Source organism: Mobula birostris, chromosome 3 (assembly GCF_030028105.1).
Source record: "Mobula birostris isolate sMobBir1 chromosome 3, sMobBir1.hap1, whole genome shotgun sequence".
In the NCBI taxonomy this organism is placed as follows: Eukaryota; Metazoa; Chordata; class Chondrichthyes; order Myliobatiformes; family Myliobatidae; genus Mobula; species Mobula birostris.
The window spans coordinates 42,031,784-42,054,666 of record NC_092372.1 but is presented as its reverse complement, the minus strand read 5'-3'; the positions used below and the strand labels follow the sequence as shown (position 1 = coordinate 42,054,666).

General features: G+C 39.5%; 1 protein-coding gene across 1 annotated transcript; it reads left to right on the top strand.

Moving 5' to 3' along the window:
- The first annotated feature begins 4,227 nt into the window (after positions 1 to 4,227).
- Positions 4,228 to 7,107, top strand: esm1 (endothelial cell-specific molecule 1). The gene is made up of 3 exons (XM_072252512.1): positions 4,228 to 4,660; positions 5,950 to 6,105; positions 6,390 to 7,107. The coding sequence occupies exons 1-3, from the start codon at positions 4,357 to 4,359 to the stop codon at positions 6,491 to 6,493; spliced, it is 564 nt and encodes a 187-aa protein (XP_072108613.1). The 5' UTR covers positions 4,228 to 4,356; the 3' UTR covers positions 6,494 to 7,107.
- The last annotated feature ends 15,776 nt before the right edge of the window (positions 7,108 to 22,883 follow it).

Genomic DNA, 22,883 nt, shown 5'->3' with positions numbered 1-22,883 from the left:
TAACTACATCAATGTGTTGGGACTAGGTTAGATACTCAGAGATCTTGACACCCAGGAACTTGAAACTGCTCACTCTCTCCACTTCTGATTCCTCTATGAGGATTGGTATGTGTTCCATCATCTTTATCCTTCCTGAAATCCACAATCAGCTTTTTCGTCTTACTGACGTTGAGTGCCAGGTTGTTGCTGTGGCACCATTTCACTAGTTGGCATATCTCACTCCTATATGCTCTCTTGTCACCACCTGAGATTCTACCAACAATGGTTGTATCGTCAGCAAGTTTATAGATGGTATTTGAGCTATGCCTAGCCACACAGTCATAAGAAATAGGGAGTAGAGCAGCGGGCTATGCACACACCCCTGAGGTGCACCAGTGTTGATCGTCAGCAAGGAGGAGATGTTATCAACAACCCACACAGATTGTGGTCTTCCAGTTAGAAAGTGGAGGATCCAATTGTAGAAGGAGGTACAGAGGCCCAGGTTCTGCAACTTCTCAATCAGGATTGTGGGAATGATGGTATTAAATGCTGAGTTATAGTCGATGAACAGCATCCTGACGTAGGTGTTTGTGTTGTTCAGATGGTCTGAAGCCATGTGGAGAGCCATTGAGATTGTGTCTGCCGTTGACCTATTGTGGCGATAGGCAAATTGCAGTGAGTCCAGGTCCTTGCTAAGGCAGGAGTTCAGTCTAGTCATGACCAACGTCTCAAAGCATTTCATCACTGATGATGTGAGTGCTACTGGGCAATAGTCATTAAGGCAGATCACATTATTCTTCTTAGGCACTGGTATAATTGTTGCCTTTTTGAAGCAAGTGGGAACTTCCGCCCATAGCAGTGAGAGGTTGAAAATGTCCTTGAATACTCCCGCTAGTTGGTTGGCACAGATTTTCAGAGCCTTACCAGGTACTCCATCGAGACCTTTTGCCTTGCGAGGGTTCACTCTCTTTAAAAACAGCCTAACATCAGCCTCTGAGACAGAGGTCACACCTGATAACAGCAGGGATCTTCACAGCTGTAGTTGTATTGTCCCTTTCAAATCAGGCATAGAAGGCGTTGAGTTAATCTGGTAGTGAAGCATCACTGCCATTCATGCTATTGGTTTTGCTTTGTAAGAAGTAATGTCTTGCAAACCCTGCCAGAGTTGCCATGCATCCGATGTCGCCTCCAAACTTGTTCGACATTGTCTCTTCACCCTTGAAATAGCCCTCCGCAAATCATACCTGGTTTTCTGGTACAGGTCTGGATCGCCAGACTTGCATGCCGCAGATCTATCTTTCAACAGACAACGTAACTCCTGGTTCATCCATGGCTTCAGTAACACTTTGTAGGCACAAACTCATTCAAGCAGGTGAATAGCTGTTCATTTGTTCTTTTGTCCTGAACTGTATTTAGTTCAATCCTCAGTACAGCCAAAATTGCTTTGGTGAGCAAAAAGGTATATATCAGCTAAATCATGGACCAAATTTCAGAAAGCTCATGCACTTGAGCACCTGTTACGCCATTCATGTCTAATTTTGGTGTATTATTAAGACCCAGTGTTCACTGGATTCTGTAATAGATTGTGTTAGTTTAGCATCCCTTTGATTTTTTTATGTTAGGTTTCATGCTTTGTGCATTGATACTAATGCTGGAAATATCACCCCATCTTTCTGCTTAACTATAAAGAGCTCAAAAAATCAGTTTAGAATTTAAACAACTAAATGTCAAAATATTAGGTCAAGATTTTGATTTCATTTCCCAGTTCCCTATAATAAGACCATAAGACATAGGAGAACAATTAACCCATATGGCCTATTGAGTCTCCTTTGCCATTCAATCGTGGCTGATTTACTATCCCTCGCAAAGTTTAAAATAAATTTATTATCAAAGTACATACATGTCAGGTTCCTTAATATTATTATAGTGCAGTCGTGCAGATAAGCTCCCGTGCCCTTTTTAAATGCCCCAATAGTGTGCATCTCAAATAGCCTCTGACAACCAAGTCCAGCTCCTGGCCTTCATGTGTGGCTTAACAGCAGAACTGTTTCCACTGACAGGAAAACAGGTAAATATGGGTACTGGCACCTTAAAATAGTCACTTCAGACAGAGTGGGGTTTTTCAGCCGTAGTTTTCAGCTCATCTAGAAGAAGGAAAACTATCATCTCAAACCTCCATTACTTTGCAGCTATACCCACTCACGGAAAAGGCTTCTAGACTAAACACCAAGGAAAAATCCACAGCTAAACAGTCTCGAAGACAATCCTACATTGAGTTCAATGCCGACTGGCAACTTCTGCAATGCCGCTGGTGCCAAACTTGAATCCAAAGCCACAGACTCTGCAAACAACAGGAATTCTGTAGATGCTGGAAATTCAAGCAACACACATAAAAGTTGCTGGTGAACGCAGCAGGCCAGGCAGCATCTCTAGGAAGAGGTGCAGTCACTCTGCCGTTGCTTTGAATTCATCAGTTACGTGGAGAGGAGGAGTCTGATACATGGACAATAGCCTGCTCTCCGTACTGTACTGCTCTGGCTTGTGTATCGTGTAGACAGCTGGGATACAACATCCATGGCTGACCACAACCGAGGGCCTCACATATACATGTCACCATATACGATCTTGAGATTCATCTTCTTGTGGGCATTCACAATGAATACAAGGAAGCACGATAGAATCAATGAAAAGCTGTACACAACAAAGATGGGCAAACAACCAATGTGCAAAAGACACCAGACTGTGCATATACGAAAAGGGGAAAATAATAATATAAAAGCAATTAATATTGAGAACATGAGCTGTAGATTCCTTGAAAGTGACCCCATTCCTTATCATAATAGAAAGAAATAGGAAGATTATATAGAAGATCAGTTTTTTCTTTCTACTTAGAAAGAAAAATCTTTTTAATAGAAGGAAACATCTGGTCATTGAAAGGCAGAAGCAAAGATACCAATATAAACCAAATGGTATGAAACCCTGCACCTGCAGAATTTCTCTTGTTTGTGGTATGATTTCCCTAACATCTGAACATGTACAGAAGCCAAACTATATTGAAATAATGTATAGTGGTGTTTTAACAACAAATGGTGATGCTAATGGTAAAGCGGTGGAAATCAGACAGTGGTGTAATTTTCCTTCAGAGGGCAAGTGAAGGCTCTATCATCCTTGATAAGAATAAGGAGGAGTTGCTTACAAAAGCCAGTTGAAGAGTGGACAGAAAGAGGGGATCACCTGAATATGTGGACCAGGCCATGTTGTTTATTTGCACAAGGGATTATTATTGAGGCCAGTCCCAAAAAAATCTAGCAAGTTTGCACTGGGTTTGCCAGGATGCTAAAGCCTGTACAATCAGCTTAAAGCTCTAATATCAGAGTTCAGAATAAAATCAGGTTCATTGCTGCTTTCAGGTGAAAACTTCTCTGCAGCATTTCCAAAGTCCATATATTAATGTAACCCAAAAGCAGCGTGGATGTCAAAAAATGTACAACTATAACTTTAGGCCTCTTTTAATGAGACCTGCAAGAACAAGTGGGCAATATTTAATGCTGTCATTATTATCTTTAAAACAGCAAGATGTTTACCTCACCTCCATCAAAAAAATGTAGTGAGGTTCCCAAGGTGTTCCACAAGAGAATTAACAAACTAAATTTGCATAAAGGGTCCAACAAATACATGTTAGAGAGCATACTAAAACCAGTAAGGGAGAAATATTGTTTATCGAAGGAGATGAAGAAGATGCTGGAGCTGCGCCTTGGAATGAAATCCCGATTCTCTGCAAATAAACAGCATCTCTCTCCTAATCAAAAGATCAGCTTCCTGACTCCCTGTTCTTCCTTGAATGCCGTTCTCATGTAATGTGGCAGTTCCTTGAAGTGTTGATTTACGGAACAAATATTTAAAATGCCTTTTCCAACGGTGCACTCGAGTTATTAGTAATATTGCCGCACACGTGTCATAAAATTCTCCAAAAGTGAGAATCTTAATCTGCGCCAGAGAGAAAGCAGCTGCCCAGCTGTACTACACAATTCCCGAGAATGTACAATTTACTTGCTGTTGTTCTTCGCGACCTTGAACAGTTGACAAGTACGTGAGCCAGGCAGTCTTAAAGTCTCTACAAAACAACTAAACATAACATCTTACGTCAATACATCTGTTCAATTCCTGGATGGCAACCTCGTGCGACATGCTTAATTCCATCGACTTCCAGCCCGGATTTAGAAACCTACAACACAAGCTGGCCAGAAGACAACAACACCGGATTTAGGAAACTGACCCGGTGAAAAACATGTGGGCACATTACTGATAAAAGGCCTCCTGTCGCTCCGCAGTTCAGGGTCAGACAGGGTCCAGGTGTAGGGTGGGAACACTGCAAACATGTCTAGTGCTAGCGCTCGCTTGCTGCTTGTGGTTTTGGTTGGCACTGTGGAAGGATTCACGCTGAAATATGCGGTTGACTGCTCTTACTCTTGTGAGCGGACCACCGCCTGCCCGGTGACGGCGGGCTGCAAAAGGACTGTGCTGGATGACTGCGGCTGCTGCAAGGTTTGTGCAGCCGGCAGAGGAGAGGTGTGTTACCGCACCGTAGCCGGGATGGACGGGGTTAAATGCGGGCCTGGACTACGGTGCAACTTCAACAGCGACGAGGACGACTTTGGAGATGAATATGGCATTTGCAGAGGTAGGTACACTGAGAGAAACAATCGTTAAATTAAAATGAGCTACAAACAAGTTGCATGTTGCTCCAGATTCCAGTATCTGCATTCCCTTTTGAGTCCGTTAGGTTAAATGATGCAGTCGCACGATTGGTCCTGATCTTGGGTATTTTTGTTAGTAATTCAGACTGTGTGCTCACTATAATACAGCACAGATGGTATCTAAATTCCCAGTGACTTGGTGTTTTTGTGAAAAAGGTTCAGGCTGGTGCACTTCATACTTTCCATCTATCCAACATCACCGGTGCGTTGGACGATTGCTTGCCCGGCTGCACGGCGCTCCCCTAATCGCAGTGGGAAGGCTGTACACACTAAAAGAGACGCTGTCAATCTACACGAGACCTCTCTCTCTGTCTCTCTCTCTCTCACACACACACACACATCAAAGATGCGGATGAAATCTAAAAACAAAAAAAAAGTTCCCTGCATAGCGCTAGAGACAGATACATTTTGTATTAGTGGGTTGCTGACCGAAAGATAATGCAAAGCAGAATTCCACATTTCCCGTAATTTAGAACATTTTATTGTAGCATCGATGCAGTCTTTAAAAAAATAAGAACACGACATTTTACAATCTACTGTAGCATCTGAACTCCTATTTACAGTGTATTGCGATCTCAGATATACTGATCGCCAGGCACACACATGGTCATTTGGTGCACTGTACACACTGGAGGCAGAGACCATCCTGGTGGAATTGTCATCTTTGCAAACGGCAAGATTATCACTCTCACAGACCGCACGTACATCTCACAGCTTTACCTCAGGTGGTTATTGGTTACGATGCCAGTGCACTGAAAACGACGCGGATCTGTCACCTTCACAATAACCTTGATCGCAAGAAAATGCTGTGGAATACATCGGTGAACTATCAAGAATAGGCCAGTTGGTCAGTGTAGTGGTTCTGGCTTTATCTAGCATTTTGTTCTTCCAGATGTGATTTGCCTGCGCGCTCAGTTACATCTCAGAATTAAAGTTTAAATACCTGTGCAAATTCTAAACCAGCGCCAAATACCGAAAACCGGATCGGCTCAGCAGTCTTATTAACATAAGGGACACAATTAGCGAAGTTTATGCATCATTAAAACAGGCTCTATATACATATGTATAAGCAGATTGAGTTTAGAAAAGGGATATTATAACTCGAGACGATGCTGGAATTTATACATACCGTCATCCTTAATATTTCTTATCGCTTCCACTAATGTTACTGCTGATTAATCATATTTCTGTTATTCGGGTGTTATTCTTTCAGATTGCCCCTTTGGAACCTACGGATTAGAATGCAGGAAGGTTTGTAAATGTCAGTTCGGGATCTGTAACAGAGTGACCGGGCAGTGCATAAAGTTTCCGTTTTTCCAAATTCATGAAACGAAAACTGGAAACCACAGGAAAACTGCGCCTCCGTCAGGTAATGCGCGGCACAAAACATTTTGCTTTACTTTTAGTCATTCCGATTTTTCTAGCATCTATTGAATGTTAAAAAAATTTTAAATTTAGTTAAACATAACTAGTGTCATTGAAAACAATAACAAACCACAAAGCACTTTGCTCATCACTACAGAAACATTCGTACTGGTGTTTGGAATTTTAAAATAATGCTTAATGCAAAATGAGGTGAAGCAATACTGAATTCGATGAAGGTTTTAAGTGCATTTAAAAACTCTGAGTAAATATACTACTCCTTTTAAACAGGAAATGAGCAAGGATCGGGCTATAGCACTGAAGACTTGAAGACGAATATGCTCAGAGATAAAATGAACAGTTCATTTGGAGAAAAGCAACAACCTCCTCGCTGACCTTCGTTAGGATTTCTGGTCGGAAAGAATGAAACTTACCATTCAAACCCATGGTGGCAACTTCTTTCATAAACCAACCAATCTGTATTGTATTTAATTATATCTTTGTGGACATTGAAAGTGTTGTTTGTATAGAAGTATTATTTTTTGTATAAATGACATTCTTGATTTATTACATTTTGTAAAAAAAAGAGTGCCTTATCAAATATTTTGAAATCTTCATTTTCTGTGGTAGGTTTTGGAAAGGCCCATGTAAACACTGTAACCTCACAACAGGGGAGATTTGATAATGAATTAGCTAATACCATGCTATACCCCAATGACCTGTATTTGCCCCTCTGCCCTGTACGTCAAAAATTGCTTCCTGTTCCTTTTGTAGTGCCAAATACAACAAACCTTAAATAATCCATGAAATCCAGGTTTGCAAGAAGACATCTCCAACAATCTTCCCAATTCCTGAATAGAGGGAAAACTAAGCACTTACTAGATATTCTTGTACCTCATCACTTGAACTTCTCCTTTCACCTCTTAGTACTTACTATTTCATGCATATTATAATGCTCAAATCTCCTTCAAACTTTCCTTTCTTAAAAAAAAAACATAACAAATAGGAATTGGTTTATTCAGCTTTCTCCAGTATTCATTAAGCTGATCTGATTTTGGCTTCAATACTTCCCTGCTTTTTCTAACTTCTGGTTTGGGTGTTGTTTAGGTTTTAAATATGATTTACCACAGCCATGTCTCTCTTCTTAATATCTCAACTAAATCAAATAAAAGTATATTTTTAAAAATTCCAGTCCTTCACCTAACGTTTTTTTAGGTCCTGACAGAACATGTTCCACAGCCTCCTTATTCCCCCTCCAATTCTGTTTTACATAACAGAAGGGAATGCAAGAAATTGTCATATATGTTCGCTCAAAGTTGGTCCAGTAGGATCCTGAAATATAAGTTTACTTCCTACCCAGCAGTAGTTTTTCATGACTTTTTGAAGTTTTGAAGTTGCAAGCCTGTGAAAATAACTTACCAACATTAATCCTTGTCATAATTTTGTATGTTTTAGTGAGATACTTTCACATTTTTTTCAGAACTCCAGAAGGCATAGGCTGACTCTTTTTAAATCTTTCTTTGGTTCTTCCATCTTGATAATCAGTTACAGTTTCTACACTGCATTGACTCCAGGGCAAGTACTTTCTCAATGGCTGTGAAAGCCAAAACTGCACACAGCATTCCAAATCTGTTCTTAACAATGATATACACATTTTAGTAACTTAAGCTCAACATAATTTTTATCTCATTAAGCACTTACTATAATTGGATATTAACATCCTACATCTCAATAAAACTCACCAAATCAACATTTATCAGTTGCTCATCATTTTCTTCATTTCAAAGTGTAACTTTATTATACTCTGTTACCTTCCTACCTCTTTGCACTCATTCTTATCATTATACAAATTCTTTGTATTCTTCTCATATCTCTGAAGTCTCATCATTGGAAATTTTTCACTCTCTAGGCCACAGCATTGGCCTATTAGTTTAAAAAATAGTACATTGCATGCAAATTGGTAAGGGTAGTGATCAGCATAATACTGCTTGGCCTCAATAAAATGGTCAACAAAATTGTATGTTAAGTTGATGACAGCATTGAACTTTATATTATATTGCCATTTTTTTGATCATATGTCAAATTTAGCTGTTGTTGGTCAGGTATTATGTGCAGATTTAAAACAGTTTATCTTGTTAACAAATACTATAGGAGAATTTTACATATGTTAAAACATTGCAAAACAAATCTGTCCTTAACGTTCATCATCTTAGTACAGAAATGCTTATATTTCTCCTACAGTAGGTATTTTCCATGCAGACAACAGAGAAAATTGCTTAGTTTTCAATGAGCTTCACTATATGTATAATATATAGTGAAAAGGAAAAATGTGATTATGTTTATGAAAAAAATGGATGAAGATGAAATCAAACAGCCTTTCAGTTGGTATATGAAAAAGCAAGATTGAAGGATGATTCAGATGGGAATCCAGAGCAAAATGTTAACTGATTGAATATCCAAAGAAAAAGTGATGTCTTTGCAACTTCATTTGATTTTTCTTTGCAAAGTTATTTTTAAAAATGGATGCATCTATCAAATGAAACTGGTCTGATGTTGCATGAACTTTGGAAACAAAGCATAAGAATAAATTCAAATCTATACTGAGAAGCTATGGAATTTAGAAATAAACTTTAAACTACTTTAAGACAGCAATTACTTTTGCCTCATGATTTTGCAATCCCTTGTCTTCTCTGGAGCGGCAGAGGCTGATGGGAGATCTGATAGTGGTTTTAAGATTATGAGGCGAGGCACAGAGTGAACAGACAGTATCTTTATCCCAGGGTTGAAATGTCTAATACCAGAGGGTATGTACTTATGATGGTTGGGGGTAATTTCAAAGGAGATGTAGGGCAAGTATTTTACACAGAGAATGTTGAATGCCTGAGATGTGCTGCTCGGGGTGGTGGTAAAGGCACATGCATTAGGGACTTTTAAGATACATTTATATTAGCACATGAATGTGAGGAAAATGGAGGGTTATGGACATTGTGTAGGCGGAAGAGATTAATTTAGTTGGCCAATCATTGTTAACTTAATTGGTCTGGCACAGCATTGTGAGCTGAAGGACCTGCTCTTGTGAAGTACTGTTCTATGTTCTATGTTCTATGTTCCTTTTTGGTTTGATACTCCGTCTAGGAGAAGGTGAAGGTGAAAATTTGAAGTCTGTGCCAGACTAATTCAACTATAGATACAAGACTTTCTGCAGATGCTAGAAATCTTGTGCAATGGACTAAGATGCTGGAACTAACAGTGGAGGGAAATAAACAGATTGACTGTTTATTTCAGATAGATGTTACTTGATCTGCTGAGTTCCTCCAGCACTTTGTGTGTGTAAATCAACTATATTTCACAATCATCTTGATTTCCTAACGTTTTTCAAGTAATAACTTAAACAAGGTTACCAGCAACCAATGCCAGTAACTAGGAAGCCATCCTTTATTTTCTGATTTAGAAGATTAGGGTTGTAGGATATGGGTGGGTTACTGAATTAGTTACTTACTGAATATAGAAGTCACATGTAAGTTCAAACCTATTACTAAAATTCAACCCTCTCCTATAATTATTTGACTTAATGTTCTATGGTTATGTCAGAGTTGTACAGCATAGAAACAGGCCCTTCAGCCATTGCCTCTATGCCAAAAATCATGCCTATCTATGCTGATCCCATTTGACTGTATTTATTCCTTATCCCTCTGTGTCTTGCTCACTCTTGCATCTAACCTGAAGCCTCAAGTGTTGTTACTGTTCAGAATCAGGTTTAATATCATTGGCATAGGTTGCGAAATTTGCCATCTTTGCAGTAGCAGTACAATGCAATACATAATGACAGAAAAGACTGTGAAATACAGCAAGTGTGTGTATGTATATACACACACACACATTAAATAGTTAAATGAGTAGTGCAAAAAGAAACAAAAATGCGCTGCGGTGGTGTTCATGGGTTCAATGTTCAATCAGAAATCAGCAGAGAGGAAGAAACTATTCTTGCACCATTGAGTGTGTGCCTTAAGGCTTCTGTGCCACCAGCCTGATGGTAGCAATGAGAGACAAGTGTGAGCTGGATGATGGCAGGCCTTAATGATGGACTCCGTTTTTTTGAGGCATCGCTCCTTGAAGATGTCCTGGCTAGTGCCCATGACAGAGCATGTGATACATGTGATAAATTAATCTGAATCTCAATTACATTAAGTTAATGTAAAATTCAATGGTGTACTAAGCCATATTTACTGCTGGCAAGCTATTTTTTTCTAAACTACTAATAAGAGACATCTAAATACTTTCGAAAAGGCTTTGCTTGCTCAGATTCTACTCTAAGTATGCATGTATTCCACACCAGAGGTAATTTTTTAAAAAGCTAAGCAACATGTTTTTTAGCTTTCTACCTGAGCAATTTTTTAATGTGCCTATTTGCTCAGCCAACTTGACAATGTCGCAAGTGCTTGATGTTTCAGCCCAAGACCTGATAAATGGTCTTGTCCCAAAATATTGACTGTTAATTTCTCTTCATAGATGCTGAGTTCCTCCTGCATTTTGTGCGTGTTGCTCAGGAATTTCTGCATCTACAGAATCTCTCATGTTCACAATAGTTGATCGTTTTATTTCAGATCTTTATTGCAGGGGTTTTTGTTTGCTGTTGTCAACACCAGGGCTGACTTCCTCTTCTCAAGGATATAAATAGAAACCAGATGCTATCTACAAATGATAGGATAAAATACCAATAGGAGAGTGTCTATAACTACATAAATCACACTGGGAACCAATGCAAGGACTTAGAAGCTGCCAATCAACCACAGCATGGTCCTGGTCCACTTATACGGATAGGTGCTGAAAGGATTACCGGTGGTGAGGGTTGTCTATGATTGCAATTGCTGGAGAATCAACCGAGACAGTAAATCTATGGAATTATACTAATTTCTATGGAAATCCTGCTAAATTGAGGGGAGGCTAATCTGAAAAATAGATCATTGGGCACTCATAATCATTTGCCCGTCTATAGGCAAAAAAAAGTGTTGTCAGCAGTATCAATGAATCCAGTATTATTCTGGAAGATCTTGAGTTAAGATCTGCCTTGGGCCAGAACAGTAGAGACAGATTGAACCACTTGTCATTAATTCTTTAACAATTCATCAATATTGATTCCTAACATATTCATTCAATTTTCAAAGTGTTGCTGAGTTGCAGAACCAAATGTGACAAAAGCCTTACTTTCAAATCAAAACCTGTACATGCAGATCAATACAGTGGGGAATGATGAGATCTATTTGTCGGTTATTTGTCGCTCCAAAGAAAGCGTGGTGTGATGCATCTGCAATCATTTATTTAAATACCTCTCGAACTGTCTCTCAAACATAGTAATCGTATCTGATTCCACCACCTTGTCAGTTAGCACATTCCAGTTACTAACCACTCACTTAACCACTTCCAACAAGTGAACAGCTGCAGGACTGGACGGCATCCCAGGGCAGGTACTCAGAGTGTGTGTAGCACAACTGACTGGTGTGTTTGCAGACATTTTTAATCTCGCCCTTTCCCAGTGTAGAGTGCCCTCCTGCTTCAAAACATCCACCATTGTTCCGGTACCTAAAAAGACCAAGGTAACATGTCTGAACGACTGGCATCCTGTCGCACTCACCTCAAAAATAAGCAAATGCTTTGAGAGGCTGATCAAGGACTACATCTGCAGCAAGTTATCACCCACAGTGGACCCCCTACAATTCACCTACTGACACAACCGATCAACAGGTAACGCAATAGCCACAGCTCTACACACCATCCTTACACACCTGGAGAGGAGGGATGCTTATGTGAGAATGCTGTTCCTGGACTACAGTTCAGATTCAACACTGTAATTCCCTCCAGGCCTGGCAAGAAGCTCAGAGACCTCAGCCTTCACCCTGCCTTGTGCATCTGGATCCTGGACTTCCTGTCAGGTCACCAGCAGGTGGTAAGAGTGGGCTCCCTCACCTCTGCCCCTCTGACCCTCAACACAGGTGCCTCTCCAGGACTGTGTCCCAAGCCCCCTCCTTTACCCCTTGTACACCCATGACTGTGCTGCCACCCACAGCTCCAATCTGCTAATTAAATTTTCAGATGATACTACATTGATTGGCCTAATCTCAAACAATAATGAGGCAGCCTACAGAGAAGAAGTCATCACCCTGACACAGTGGTGTGAAGAAAACAACCTCTCCCTCAACATCACAAAAGCAAAGGAACTGGTTGTGAACTACAGGAGGAATGGAGACAGGCTAACCCCTATTGATATCAATGGATCTGGGGTTGAGAGGGTGAACAGCTTTAAGTCCCTTGGCATAAGCATCACCGAGGAACTCACTTGGTCTGTACATACTGGCTGTGCGGTGAAAAAAGCACAACAGTGCCTCTTTCACTTCAGATGGTTGAAGAAGTTTAGCATGAGTCCCCAAATGCTAAGGACTTTCTACAGGGGTACAATTGAGAGCACCCTGACTGGCTGCATCACTGCCTGGTACAGGAACTGTACTTTCCTCAATTGCAGGAGTCTGCAGAGAGTGGTGTGGACAGCCCAGCCCATCTGTGGATGTGAACTTCCCACTATTCAAGACGTTTACAGTGACAGGTGTGTAAAAAGGGCCTGAATGATCATTGGGGACCAGAGTAACCCCAATCACAAATTGTTCCAGCTGCTGCCATCCGGGAAATGGTGCCGCAGCATTAAAGCCAGAACCATCAGGCTCGGGGACAGTTTCTTCCACCAGATCATCAGACTGATTAATTCACGCTGACACAGTTGTATTTCTAAACTATATTGACTGTTCTGTTGTATATCTTACTGTACATAATATTTATTACAAATTACTACAATTAGCACATTGCACATTTAGACAGAGACATAACGTAAAGATTTTTACTCCTCATGTATGTGAAGAATGTAAGAAATAAAGTCAATTCAACACACACAAGATGTTGGAGGAACTCAGCAGGTCAGGCTGCTTCTTCCGGTAAGATGGTGGTGTGTGCAAACACAGCCGCTGCTCGAGGGCCAACCAAAAGTGATGTCTTCATTGTAAAGTTTGTTTTTTTATGATCCAAAGACAATTCTGCTCCAAGAACATTGGGTACTGCAGGGCTACTCCATCGGTGAACTGCTCGTTGATTGGAGCAGCCGAGCCAGCCGAGGTGTTGAACAGGATGGCCGAGGCATCAAAGGAGCTGGTCAGGATATTGGAGGATCCTGCCGATGTGTCAGAGGAGCGGGTTTGGGTTCAGAGGAGTTGATCTGGCTGCAGACTGCGTCGCTGCCTGCTACTCCGAAGCATCGGAATTGGTGCAGTTTAACTGAGGGAAATTATCTCGAACATTTTACTTGCGATTGCAAGACTCTGTTGGATAGTGATAATGTAAGTTGCCACAGGCCTGCTACCCTTGTGCGACAGACGACATGTGAGCCGTGTAGCCTCAGTTGCAGTGAGAACTAGGCCTCAAGCCTCGGGCTTGCCTGCTACTGCAGACCAGGTGAGAGCCGCGGAAGCGCTACATCATGGTTGAGCTTGGTTGGGCCTGGCCCTGCCCGTCAGTGTTGCCCTCCCGTGTTTGAGCGGTGGAATGACAGGAGAGCGTACCATCAATTGCTGGATATCGTCGCTCAAGTTCTTGGACTATATATGTTGTTTTTGAGTGAATATGCTTTGTTGCTTGATATTTTGAAGTATATTACTCACTCTTTTTGAATGCTTGCTTGCTACTTTGAATGTTTTACACTATGGCCTCTGAGGAATGCTGTCTCATTCAGCTGTATCTATATATGGTTTGAATGATAATTAAACTTGATTTGATTTGTGCATCTATGGAAAAGAGTAAACAGTCAATGAAGGGTCTCGGCCCAAAACATGAACTGTTTACTCTTTTCCATAGATACTGTCTGGCCTGCTGAGTTCCTCCAGCATTCTGTGTCTGTTGCATTTCTCATTGTATGTTTCAATGTTTTGACATATATGTGACAAATAAAGCTAATCTTTCACTTTTGCTTTTTTTCTTACAACCACTCCAATAAGAGCATAGATGACCTTGTGCTCTATTTTCCTGTGCCAATACTGCATCCATTGATTGCCTGGATATCTGAAAAGTTATAGACCTCTGCCTTGAGTACACCCAACAACAGAACCTCTATAGCCATCTTCGGTAATGAATCCCAAAGATTTATCACCCACTGGCTGAAGAACTTCGTATTTACTTGCTTACATGTTGATTAATTCTGCAGTATTAATATTGAAAAAGTCATACAATTAATTGCTCTCAAACTACAATATTGGTGATACTTATAATGAATAACAGATGGTTAGTTGACAATATTGTATTCTAAATACAAGTAGATCCTTGCAGATACAGAGATCCCTATCAATTTTGCAATAGGAAGGAAGAGAACCAAGCAGCAAGGCAAAATTAGTACTCAGGCAACACACATCAATGTTGCTGGTGAACGCAGCAGGCCAGGCAGCATCTCTAGGAAGAGGTACAGTCGAAGTTTCAGGCCGAGACCCTTCATTAGTACTCGTAGAGTTTGCAGGTGCATGTACACTGGGATTGTGAAACGGGCCCAGCAGAGATTGCACTTTCTGAGGAAGCTTAAACAAGCACCACTCCCCACTAACATCTTAACTACATTCTACAGAGACGTGGTTGAGAGCGTGCTGACCTTTTGCATCACAACCTGGTACACCAGCTGCAGTGCTGTCGACAAAAAAGCCTTGCAGAGGGCGGTTAGGGGAGCAGAGAAGGTTATTGGGGTCTCCCTACCTTCTGTCCAAGACCTCTTTCAGATTTGATGCCTCCAGAAGACACAGTACATCATTAAAGACCCCTCACACCCTCTCCATGAACTGTTCATTCTTCTGCCATCAGGAAAACGTTACAGGAGCATCAAAACTAAAACCACAAGGCTACTAAACAGCTTCCTCCCACAGGCAGTCAGACTGCTAAATAGCTGCTCCACCTGACTCTGCTTTGGACACTTTTAACTTGCATTGGACACTTATAACTGATTTTAACTGACATGTGGCTGTTGTGTTTTACTATTTATTGTATGTTTATTATTTAGTGTTGCGTTTGTTATGTTATGATCGCACTGCCCCTGAGAAACGCTGTCTCATTCTGCCCTGCAGAGCTGATGTATGGTTAGAATGACAATAAAGTTTTTTGAATCTTGATTCTCTGAATCTTTGTTTTAATATTTAATCCTGATATTACTAATTTAAATCCACAGATTCTCATTTAAATGTTGTCCACTGCTGTTATTCAAACAATACATGCTATTGATGACTACTCTTCAAAGTTCAGTGGCAGCACAGTTCCAACTTTGTTTCTCATTGTCGATCCATCCTACCAATTATTACATTCTTGCCTGAAAAAGAGTGGGAAGAGACAGAGCAAGTGTAAGACAAGAGGTACCTGCTGCATCATGAGAGAATGAAGGGTAAAACTTGGGGTCCAAGCTCTTTTTGTTTGGAACTATATCCTGGATGTTTTCTATGTCAGGTTCAATGACAGCAGTAAAGATATGCTGCATGGTATTTCTTTGAGAAAATGAATCTGTAGGTGACTTCAGTATTCAGTTTCAAAGTAGAACCTTACTGCACATGAATGTCCACAATTACTCAGGATATTTCCATATAATTAAGAGACAGAACTCCCAAGTGACTTATTGATAGCCAGACTGTTGTAGGTTGACTGACAGTGGTTCTGAATTAAAGTAGTATGTCATGTGATCAAGAGCAAATGAAGAAGAGTCAAGTGCTGGTGCACCCACTGAACACTCACTCTGTGTTTCCTTTAGCTGCTGTGGGTTCTGGACTCACTTCACATTCGGCCTGCAGCTTTATGCTGGCTTACAATCAGTTATTCCATTCTTTTCAAAGGTGTCACTAACCCTCTGAAAATCTATTTAAGCAGTTTATGTGTGTGCCTACTACCTTCTTGAGATGCTCTGAAGATAGCCTCATCCTCAGCCTGTTTTTTCCCCTTAACTATGCATCAATCATATCCTTTACTCACATGAAAATGTGAGCCGTATAAGATTGTATTAAACTCTGATGGCGGGATTCTAATTTACACGTTAAGGAATTCATTGTGAATGTATATAACTTCACACCAGCATCAAGCTTTTACCAAATTCTGTAATTCTGGAAAGACTGGCTAGGTCAAACTTTCAATAAACTTGACAATGTGACAATCTGTTCTCAGATCTGTGATTGTGTTGGTGTTTTGTTTGGTCCCACTGGATCAATTCTAGAAAAGGTATTACAGGAAGAATGGAAGTAAACACTAACTATTGATGCCAAGTCACCAGACTTGTTTATACATAAATCTAAGGAATGAATACTTCACAGCTCTTAAGATTTAAAAATACCTTGGAAATGTTTCAAAGCAAATAATGAGGTAATGGCCTGTGTTAAGCAAAATATTTTCCTGATTTGTTAACATTCCTTAGTTAAGTTTCTCAAATAAAGTCAGGTGTAAGTGTAAAAAAAAAACTGAATATAACTTCAAGGTATGTGCCTGAAGATTTGAATGTATGTTGGACAACTTCACCAATTTTCATCCTCCTGTGTTTCTCTACTTAGTCTTTAAAACATTTCTAGCCTAGAACAAAATAAAATGAAATTTGGAATATGGAAAAGTAATTTATAACATCTTATTATAATATATTTAAAAAGCACAGTGAAGTCTACAAGTAGTTTACAAACCCTGCTTTTGTCTAGAGCAATACAGCTCAAAAAGAATTTATAACGATCAGCCATCATAAAGAATGGCAGGGCAGGCTTCCGGGTCCAGGTAAACTAATCTTGCTTCTATTTTTTTGAATGAATTTGAAAATCAATATATTCTTTGTTCTCACCACTCTGCTACTGATTGTAACTTCAAACATGTTCATTCATATAAACATCTGAGCTTGGAACTGGGATAGGTCACTTGACCTCCTCCACCCCCCACCCCCCGGCCCTGTTCAACTATTCAATAAGATGAAGGCTGATAGGATTGTACCTCAGCTCCATATTTGAGCTTACCCCCCACCCCACCCCACCCCAATAATATTTCACCCCCTTGTTTATCAGGAATCTATCTATTTTCAGCTTCTTCTGTTTCCTTTCATGTTGGTGGGTGGCAAAAGAGTCAAGGAGAGTTGATGATGAAATAAATGGGGGAAGGGCGTTGATGGAAATACACTAATAGACAACATAGAGTCAATAGGTGGAAAAGCTGCATTTTCTGTCGCAGGCAAAGGATGAAAATATTTCCATCTTAAAGGTAATTAACATCTTCATTACATCAGCTACAGTTTTAAAAAGTTCTAGAATGCTCAATTTCTAACTTTTCTTAGATCTGACTAAAATTTATTAAGCTGACATATTTCCTTTTGTTTCTCTTTCTATAGATGCTGGCTCACTTGCTATTTTTTGATCATTTTCAGTATTTATTCCCAGGTGAATTATTTATACATAAATTAAAAATTCAGTACAATTTGCTAAACTCAACGTCAGACAGAATTTCATGAAGATCTTCAAATGCAGGATAAAATCATCAACAGCATAGCCCTAAAGAAGCTCTCATGGTACACGTCAAGAAATCCATAACTTTCAATGTAATCACAAGAACACGTCAAACAGTTTATAGGATCTATGTATACGTATTTGAAAAGGTTGCTTTTGGTTGAAAACCACAAGAAAGAAAAGACAAAAAACAAAATTGATATTGTCCAAATGATTTATCTGACATAAGATGTTACATTTCTTAAAGCTTTGAATGGTAAAATAGCAAAGGACCTTGTTGCAAAAATTGAAAGGAAAACCAATTTCTGTTAGCCTTGTGTTCAAACATATGAAATAGTCTTTTATTTTGAGATGAGAAATGATGCAGTGGGATCAACCAATCCAAACCCATTTTTTTTTCTTATTAGCTCTAACAAAAGAACAGGACAAAACTTAACTGCTCCATCTGTGCCCGACTTTCTTTCCTGTTTCATATTTTTAACTTCCTATTCTGGGCTTCCTATTTTGGAATTTGCCAGGCTTCCTTTTTTGTTTCCATGTCAGCTTTTCACCTCCTTGTAGAATATTTATTATCTCCAAAGTGATATATGTCTGTCAGAAGAAGTAAAATGCTGGATTCCACTCAGTAAACTCACGCAAGCAATCAACTCCTGTAAAATAGTTTTACAATCTGAATTGTAAATATCCTCTTCAGAGTTAAATAATCAAAAGTACAATTGATGCTTTTAAGTAAAAATCTCAACACATCTACAATAAGATCCATTAGTCTCCCTTTGGATTCCTTTTATTTCAATTATAATAGAAAACAAAAAATACCAAAAATACCAAATAGAGTATTTGGGTTGGATTGGAAAATATTTACCTACATGTAATGAAAGCGGTTCTTTATCTAATGAAAACAGACAACTAACACAGGATGAGCACTGAGTAAATTCAAAATCCCCAAGAACAGCTTCATGCTCGTTTTACTCAGCCACTGACACTCTAACAGGTAAGATTTTGAGTGGAATTTGTTTGAAGTTTTAGACACTGTTTTATCATTGGACTTACTTCAGCAGGATGAAATTAGTTGTATAAATGCAATCAGAAGCTGGGTTACTGAAAGAGTTAAAGGAACACAATTGATGGTTTATAAATGTGTCTCTGCAATCAGAACAAATTGTGGATAATTTTCCTTTGCTAGTTTTTGTAGCTCTATTGTCCAAATCGGCCTTTAATTAATGAAATATTTATCTCAGCGAAGGCTCTGAAGGTGCAAATATAATCATGTTGCAACAGTCGGGAGCAGGGATGAAGGCAAAAGATTCTTGGCCTGTCATTCTGGAAGTAAGATGTGTTAGCCCTGGAGAGGGTCCAGAGGAGGTTCACAAGCACAATCAAAGGAATGAAGCACTGAACCTATCAGGAGAGTTCAATGTCTCTGGGCCTCCTCTGGACTTAATGGAATTCAGAGGAAGTGGGGAGATGTTATTGAAATCTACCAGATACTGAAACAGCTGGATAGAGTGGGCATAGGGAGCATATTTCCATTAGTTAGAGAGGCTCAGCTCCATAAGCACAGTGTTAGCAACATACACCTTTCTCCACCTTTGTCCATCTCCCTCCCCCTTTCTCCATCTCCGCATTTCTCCAGTATTCCTTCCCCCTACTACAGGAACTTAGCAGGTCAGGCAGCATCCATGGAAATGGACAAACAGTCAACATTTTGGACCGAGACCATTCTTCAGGACTAGCCTTAGCTTAATGATGTGATGCATATAATTACAGAGAAGAACTATGAGGTCTTTGGACCATTCCACCTATGTCAGTGTCAAGAATCTACACTAGGGTTAGACCTTTAGCATGCTGCCTTTTCAAGATTATCCCTCTTCTTTCAATTACCTATTACATTTATTGTTAAATGTTAATATGGACTCTGCAGCACCTTCCACAGACATATTATAGTTTCTCCTTCTCACTGTTGTATATTTTTGCAGTATATCTGTTACCTACTGAACTACTGAACACATTTTACATAATGCCTCTATAGTTCTTTCAATTCAGTTCATGAAACAGCTGTTATAAATTTAAGCAAAAACTTTTCAACTTTTTTGTATTTATACCTGCTCTACCAAGCAGCAACCTGCATTGTGTTAGGACCATACTGTTATAATTAGTACCCCAAATTACGTGCTGCATTACAGTTGCAGACTTTTCACTAAAGTATTACATCAGTTTACTATTTACTTTAGGGTGGCAGGGTAGAGATACGTCTCTACCAAAGGAGGTGTAAGGTGCTCCTTCCCTCTGCTAGCCTGCAGGTCACTCTTGGGCAAGGTGTAGCACCTGCTTAGCCACCGGTCAAGGTCACCTGAAGCCATGGGGGCAGGTGGTGGATGGTCTTATGAGCAGCTGGTGCATATCACAAGTCCTGGTTATGCGACCACAGACACCAGGCAGACAATCTCTGAATAGTACTGATAATGGCTGGGGTCATCTGTCTTGTAAAGACAGTGCCCAGAAGAAGGCAATGGCAAACCACTTCTGTCAAAAGATTTCCCAGGAATGATCATGGCCATTGAAAGACCATGACTGCCCACATCATATGACATAGCGCAAAACAAACAGACTACTTACTTTATTTACACTTTCCATACTAACAAATATTTTTAATGATCTCCCTACTTAAAATGCTACTTTTAATGTGTCTGAAACATGAATGCATAAATATTAACTTCAAATATCAGGATAAAAAGGCAGAGATGGTTGCTATCAGGGAATATCTGACCATCATGATCCATTTTTGGTAGTTTTGAAAAAACAGCATATTTAAAAAGTCTTCTGTGAACTGTTGCAGTTGTTGAAGTGCAAGAATTATTTTTTCTCTTATATCAAAGTTAGTTTATTGAAGTGGGCAAATGTGTGAAAGCTTTTCCCCTTACTCATTTAGTACCTGTTTCAGATTTAAAGAGCAACTCAATGATCATCAATTTACTCCAGCAAGTGTCTGACAATATTTGCTGAAATAGAGAAAGAAATTTAAACATTTTAACATGGGATCTTATATTACAGAAAGAAGCTATTTTCCCCTCATTATATAAAACGGGAAAAAAAAGTTTAATTAGCATAGTTTTGTACCCCAAATCTTCTAAAATGCAGTCTTTCATATTCATTAAGGCTAACACTACCAATGTCAATGTGGTTAGGATTTGAGGAATGGTTCTTAAGTAAATTATGGAAGTGTATTCTCGTTCAGAAGTTTACGTTGTAGGCTTAATTGCTAGATTATGAGAAAGATACCCCACATGTGTGGGCTATATTACTTTGTTGTTGACATTTCTCTGGAGAACCTAGATGTCAGGAGTTTTTTTATCTAAACAATAGCAAATCAAAAACAGGAAGCTGTTGGTGAGAAATACCCTTTATCTTCCTGCAAACCCGCGTCACCATCGTCCTCGGAGACTAAGATGTGGGAACACCAGGGTAGATAATCAGGATTTCATAGGAGAACATGCAGTAATGTTTACAGCAACACAAGAAAAAGGAATTGTTAACTTCACACATCCACATAACAGGAAATTAGGTTATGTCTGGCTCTTTCGCAGAAAACAAATGTTTAGCTCTAAACAAAGTCACACTTGTAAGCAACTATTTACAGTTCACAAAAGGATATTGAAAAAAAAGCAGTTGTTTTTCTAACTTCTGAAGAATAAGCCTTTTTACATACAAAATAAAAATCTAAAAATAATGAAATGTAATTGATCCACATACACATCAGATCAAATCTATGACACCTTAATGCGGAACCAACAACTATGTTGGTCATTGTCATCCTAACAAAAATATGAATATTATGCCATTTGAACACTGCATAACCATTTAAAAAAATATATTCTGATTTATATGTGTTCTTTCATTGTAATCCCATGGTGCCTGCACTGCGCTCTTCTTCCAAATCTTTGATAGTGATTCTGACAAAGATGTAAATTGCAGCAGTTCTAGCCCCAATCTTCTAATACAACCAAGGAAGAACACTGATACTTGTACTAGATAACAATATTTCAGGCCTGTTGTTCTATTGTTGACAGGGATTGTCACAGTAAACAGTGCATGAGTTCCAATTTTCCAGGGCAGTCACTAGGTTTTTATTTTGCTAAATTCACCTTTCTACACAGCAGTTGTGAGCTTCTAGAATAAAAGTGTTGTTTATGAGTAAGTTAAACTTCCAACCAATATTCTTTGTTCAGCTTCTTGTCATAAAGGGGAGCTAGTCTTCAGTTCCTAATGCAAGCAGCAAGCAGTAATTAGTCTGAAGTTTGCACACAAACAGCACTGTCTATATAACACAGGATACTGGCCCTTGGCATGAGATTAACTACTCCAGAGATGCAGTGTAAGAAAATGGGGCTATGCTAATCAGCTTGTGTCAAACAAGACAGCACAATTATTTAGTTCAAGGAAACTTGCAGGTCAGAATGATACTATTGATTAGCACATCAAATAGCTGATCTATTAATAATTTGTAGATTTGTGTTCAAAGGTTCAAAGGTCCATTTATTATCAAAGTATGCAGGCAGTACAGAACTCTGAGATCCTTCCCCAGATAGCCGTGAAACCAAGAAAAATAAAGAACAGCAACACCATCACCAACCCCCAACACCCCCAGCACAAAATGCAACAAGAACATCACCATCCAAATACCCCTCTCCCCACACAAAAGAAGAACAAAACCACAGCAAGATAATTGACCCCCAAACCTCCTCCTCCCACCGCATGAAATGCAAAAAAAAATTGGCCTCCAAATCCCTGTCTCCCCATACAAAGAAACCAACAAAAAAACAGGAGCAACTACACCCAGAATCCCCTCCCCCCACACAAAACACCACAAGAGCATCAATCCCCAAATCCCCATCTGTGCTTTGGGAGTCAGCATTTATAGCATTAATTTTGTGTATCTAGGAACTCTGACATAGAAGCTTTTAGACCACCTGTGTGAAAAGGTTTCTGAAAAAATATAATATGTGTGTGGTTTCTATTGGTCCGTGTGCAGGTCAGTGGGACTAGGCAGAAAATGGTTCGGCACAGCCAAGAAGGGCCAAAGGGCCTATTTCTGTGCTGTAGTTTTTTATGGTTTCTAAGTTACACAAGTGGCAAAAACAAACAGTATAAATATAAGCGGAGTAGTCAGGTTTTTTAGAAATGATTAAGGAACATAAACAGGAATGACACAAAGACAGGGTGAATGAGAATTTACTCCTCAGCCTTTGATTTATGTCACAGA

Coding starts and splice junctions, on each gene's coding strand:
- esm1 (XM_072252512.1), top strand. CDS start 4,357: ATGTCTAGTGCTAGCGCTCGCTTGCTGCTTGTGGTTTTGGTTGGCACT. Junction 4,661..5,949: donor TGAATATGGCATTTGCAGAG/GTAGGTACACTG, acceptor TTATTCTTTCAG/ATTGCCCCTTTGGAACCTAC. Junction 6,106..6,389: donor GAAAACTGCGCCTCCGTCAG/GTAATGCGCGGC, acceptor CCTTTTAAACAG/GAAATGAGCAAGGATCGGGC.